The sequence below is a fragment of the Limulus polyphemus genome, unplaced genomic scaffold, assembly GCF_000517525.1.
Source record: "Limulus polyphemus unplaced genomic scaffold, Limulus_polyphemus-2.1.2 Scaffold800, whole genome shotgun sequence".
NCBI lineage: Eukaryota > Metazoa > Arthropoda > Merostomata > Xiphosura > Limulidae > Limulus > Limulus polyphemus.
Window position 1 is genome coordinate 365,141 of NW_013666410.1, and position 5,680 is coordinate 370,820.

The 5,680-nt window shown below is 31.5% G+C and overlaps 1 protein-coding gene across 2 annotated transcripts in view; it reads left to right on the forward strand.

The window, feature by feature from the left end:
- The first annotated feature begins 3,765 nt into the window (after positions 1-3,765).
- LOC111086034 overlaps positions 3,766-5,680 on the forward strand; it is an 11,293-nt gene continuing 9,378 nt past the window's right edge. Inside the window, exons 1-2 of one of the 2 annotated variants that reach the window (XM_022387339.1) lie at positions 3,766-3,922; positions 4,767-4,828. In XM_022387339.1, the coding sequence (XP_022243047.1) occupies positions 3,844-3,922; positions 4,767-4,828 (141 nt within the window). In that variant the 5' untranslated portion in view covers positions 3,766-3,843. The remainder of the gene's footprint in view (positions 3,923-4,766; positions 4,829-5,680) is intronic. The other variant, XM_022387338.1, reaches the window with a different exon arrangement.

The following is a 5,680-nucleotide window of genomic DNA, read 5'->3' on the forward strand; positions in this document are numbered from 1 at the left end:
ATGGGCCCTTGGGCATGCACAGGCCCCGGGGTAGTTGTTCCCTCGCCCCCCCCCCCTCTCGGTAGGCCTGTATGCTGGTGTCGTTCAAGTTTGGGAAACTACTGTTAACGTAGGCTTAACTTTAAACTAAAGTTTAATATGAGGATATGTATAAAGTGTAAACTATAAAGTAATTTGAAGGTGTTTAATTTATTTATACTGGTTATATTATTCATCCCCTAAAACTATAACCTAGGCTATATACATACGTTTCGTGAAGTAACCTACAACAATAACTAATATTTTAAAAAAAGGACAACTTGTTCTTTCAAATTTTGTCACTACTCATTTTAAAATACCTTAAAGACATCAAAGCTTTATTTGCCAATCACATTTTGATTTAGTTGTTACGCTACTAGGAAGACCAAAAAAAAATATGTCTCTAGACTTTATTCACTTCGTTTCACAAGGAAACATCCACCAGAGCATTAAAGTTACGCTTTATAACTTTATAAAATATAAGGTGAGAGGAAAGTGAACGCTGAAAAAAACCCGATACACATAATTAATGTTCTGGTAACCTTTAAAGTATTTTAGAAAGCTTCCTTGATTTATAGTTAATAGTTAAACAAAACAACAACAAAAAAAAAACTTCGTTTAGATTTTGCATGTTGAGCTTTGTTTCAGTATCATTAGGCCAAATAATGGAAACTTAATATTATTAGCTGTAAAAGCTGTGTAATTACTTTTGTTGATTAAGCTATTTTCTTGAAGTTGAAACTGAAATACACATTGGAATTAAAGAAAAGTTTAAATCACAAATTGATACCATATTTTTTCTATGTGTTTTTTTTTTTACCAGAGAATGATACCATAAAGAGAAACCATATTTTAAAATTAATTTTACGTTTCCTTAAATCTAACTATAAAGTATAACAGAGATTATCGTGCTATAATGTAGCAATGATGTGGTCGTTTATATAGTTATCTACGTGACCGAAATAGTAAATACAAGAGTGCCATCTATTGTACTGACGATTTCAATACCAAAAGTAGTGATAGAGTCTTATGAAATATGGCGCTATCTTTGAATAACACCACAAACAAATATCCATAAAAATATTTCACACTTTGGGCATTCAAGATTCAGGCAATTAGGAAAATAACTTTGGTATGTGCAACAACCATTTATTTTACAGAACGCAGTTTTAAATAAAACTACTCTCCTCACAACAAGTACACGCTTTTCACTAGAACTGTACTGGTAGCACTTTTAATATGTAAAAACATCGATAAGCCATTCATAACGTATGGACATTTAAAAGATTTTGTTTAATTAACCCACAACATTTTAATAAATAATTATAGTTTTGGTGTCTCCATGTACATAGGATAACAGAAATTTAAGATATTATTCAGCTTTAGTGAAACTTTTAGTCCAAATCGTTGTTCTGTTTATTTTTCTAAAACACCTTTTCTTACGTTTTTCTGTCAAACTTAAACATCGTAACAAAAGAAAAAAACTATAAAGACAAACAGATGTAGATAGATACATGCAAGCAGACAAGTTAATAAGTAAATAGTTTAACAAGTTCCTCTACAGATGGTAGTGATTACTATTTACATAGAATCTACACCCCAAAGCATTAACAGATATTTATGTTTCTTTATTAAAATCATTTAGTTGTGTTGTTTGAAGCCGAGACTTATTACTTAAATGATTAAACGTGAAAATATGATTATAATCTATTCTTGGAAATTCGCTATGTCTACTTTATTTTCTATAATCAAAATAAAACTCGTGACGGATTGTTTTTCATCTTTGCTAGGCCAGTTACAGTACAAAAACAGTATTCTTATGATTTTTGAAATTATTTTAAATTTAACTCCTAATATACATTTTGAATTCTATCTAAGTAATATCCTAAACATTTCTGTATTATAAATTCTTAAAATTATTTAATTGAATGCCCACGAGCGGCGCTAGTAGTGTAAAATCACAGAAGGCAATCGTTCACTTGGTTGTTTATTGTTAAAGCACATAAGCCACATGATAGGCTATCTGCGGGTATTGAAAACCAGCTTTGACCACCATAAGTGCTAAGACTCACTGTTTAATCACCAGGGGTTCACGATAAGAAGTATTTAAACATTGATATTTGTGTGCATAGTTTCTCAAACCATGACATTATTCATGAATTGGTCGTGACGTTTATGATATGTACTTCAGCTGGTTACATGACCAAGAAGATATTACTACTGTTATTTTGTTTGTTTGGTAGTTGTTGTTGTTGTTTTTTCTTCGAGCTAGCCGATTTCTCTAATCATATACTGTTGAACTTACTATATCATGTGAGCCTGAGTTAAAATATATCTCAATTTTGATTAAAGCGATAATTCTTTAGGAATTTCAATCATTGATAGACATTATTTTGTATCTGTCAAAATTTAAAACATGCTTTGCAAAATATGAAAATTTTCACTTTCTTTATTATTTTATTTTCTAATTTATTGTTAGTAAACACAGTGATTAACGGAAAGTTCAAAGAACGAAGAATGATTGCTTGTTTGACCAACAGTTTGTTATAAAATAATAATGAAAACACCATTCCAAAATATCATTAGTAGAAATGACTGTTTACTTGTTAACGAATGTATCTAGAATACTAGTGCTGCATATGACTGTATGTAGATTACTCGTAGCGTGTTTCCCTGTTCTAAGTATTCTATATGAATGTATTTAGGATATTAGTAGTATGTGTGACTGTCTTCAGGGAGCAATTAGTTTGTGTATGACTTTATTCAAAGTATAAATGGTGTATATAACTGTATCCGCATCACCACTAGTGTATGTGATTGTATTCAGAATATTATTAACACATACGAATATGTCCAGCATATCAGTAGCGTGTATGACTGTTAAGTATTCTATATGAATGTATTTAGGATATCAGTAGCGTGTATGACTGTATCCAGATTACCTGCAGTTTGTGCATGACTGTTGTTCTATTATGGCTGTATACAAAATATATGTAGTGTGCGTTACAGTATCCCTATTACCAGGATTGATATGGATGTTTCTATGATACCAGTAGTGTTTATGTGACTGTATACAGATTATCAGTAGTTTTATGACAATATTCAGAATATAAGTAGTATGTATGAGAGTTTTGTGTATGAATATACAGAATATACGTAGTATGTACGAATGTGTCAAGGATACTAGTAGTGTATGACTGTATACAGAATGTAAATAGTATGTAGGAATGAATTATTTCTAGGATACCGTTAGTAAAATGATTGTGATTTATCTGGAGAATACAAAACACAACTACTAATGTTACTTTCTCTGTATCATATAAAAATACAGCCATCAACATTCGTCTCCTTTTCTTGTGTCTATGAGAGATATGTAGTAATAACATCCATATTCAAGTTTTGTGATTGAAAGAGATAAGTTTTAAGTTCTGAAGTTGATTTAAATATGTTCTTGATAAACTTCGAAGAATTGGCACAAGAAGATGCGACTCGCAGTGTGATAATGGATACTTAAAACTATACTAAAGTGTTTTAAACTTCGGTAAAGTTTTAAGTGTAAAAAAATAACTGAAAGTGTCTCTAATCTAATTTTAACCATATCACTAGCTCTCTGACTGTAGAAAATTGGTCACCTGCCAGAACTACAACGACCTTTAGACATAAGATAATTTGTGACAGTCAGTAATAAGAACAGATGGTGAATGTGATGCACGTTTCTCAGAGATTAAGTAACTTTTTCCATGTATTAATTGATTAAACATCTTATAAAAACATACCCAGTAGATAACTCTGTCCAACTATCGTCACCAAACCAGCAAGTCCATAATGAAGACCTTCTTGACTCTCGCCGTTCTTTCAGCCTCTCTGATTCTTGCGAGGAGTCATGAATTGCCAATATTTTGTTGTAAGTCACAAAACTTTCATCTAGTATTCGCTTCATGTTGTAGCAAGTAACAATTCATACATCCAGCATAATACTGTCACAGTTCTATAGTAAGTCATCAGTACTTCACTCATTCCACGTCTATTCCTGTTCTGTAGTCTTATTCCCGTCACACCAAACATGCTCGCCCTTTCAGCCCTGAGGGTGTTATAATATGACGGTCAATCCCACTATTCGTTGGTAAAAGAGTAGCCCAAGAGTTGGCGGTGGGTGGTGATGACTAGCTGCCTTCCCTCTAGTCTTACACTGCTAAATTAGGGACGGCTAGCGCAGATAGCCCTCGTGTAGCTTTGCGCGAAATTCAAAACAAACAAACAAACTTATTTCCATATTTCACTGACTCCACGTCTATACACATGCTGTTTTACGTTTCTAGTATATCTTTCAATCACATCTCTTCCTGTTCTGTTGTAGGCTTTCGATATTTTCCTAAGTAAATACCGACCCCAGTCTTTGTAAGGTCTCTAAGACGCTATCCATCCTAATAATCACCTTTCATTAATACATATGAATATAAAATTAATTTTTTAAAATACATGAAATAATAAAAATTATATTTAATTGTACTATTATAGGACAGAATGTTGGTTTAAATGCATAAGTATAACTTTATAATAATAATAGTAACAACAGCAGTAGCAGTTATAAGAGTGTTTGAGCTTTTATAATTATTTGCACATAATTTGACGTACACTAAATATACCAAAGATTAGTGTTTTAGAACCACTTCCATGAGTAATGCTTGAAGTTACTGAATGCCTATAGAATTTAATTGTTTATTTATTTATGATTATATTTTTCACAGATCTGGACAACAATGAACTGAAGCAATTTGTTGTGTGCGTGCGAGAGAGATTTCCCAAAGAGGTGAATATTGCACAAAACAAAATTTGGAACTTGTAGTTACATTAAACATTATTTAAAATAAATCAAAATAAGGAATATAAACATGTTATTGTAGACTTTAAATTATTTATCAAATCTAGTATCGTACATCTTTACCACCTGCCCAAGTCTGAGGTCATTTATAGAAGGTTTAACTTTTTAGTTACTTAGGTAGCACTGACCCTTAAAGAGCGCCCTCAATATTTCAAAAATCAAATTTTCAAATTTACCCTCAATCAAAAGTTTAATCTCTTTTCTACATAAATAACTAATTTGTGTTGTAAAATCTTTACTGATTAACCTGTAATAAGTGATGAAAAATATCAATCTAGTTTGTTTTCATTCTGTTTCCACCTCACTATTAAAGCCAATATCAGCATGAAATTTAACACACTTGTTGATATTACACTCTTCCATAGCTTGATTTTTTTTAAATTCAAAAATCTTTACCGATTATCTTGTTGTGAGTCTAATTACCACTAACAGAGGCATTAATTAAAATTAATTGCCCATAACTCGTTGACGTTGCAGAAAATTAAACAACTTTAATTAGTGTTACAGTAAAACCCTAGCTCACATTCCTCAAGGCTCTCTGCTTATCAACAACTCTTTTTACGAAGGGAAAAGTCCCCACTTTTTGTCATAATTTAACATATTTGAAGTTGCCTCAAATCCTAAAAGTCATCAAATCTTTGATTGTCTCGCCACCAAAGGTTTCTTCATATAAATGCATGAATAATCCAACCTTTCCTACTTAATATAATTTAAACGGTTTACTGGGGAGTTGGAGTTTATGCTTCTTTTTAAAAATGTTGGATGTAATTATTAATATTA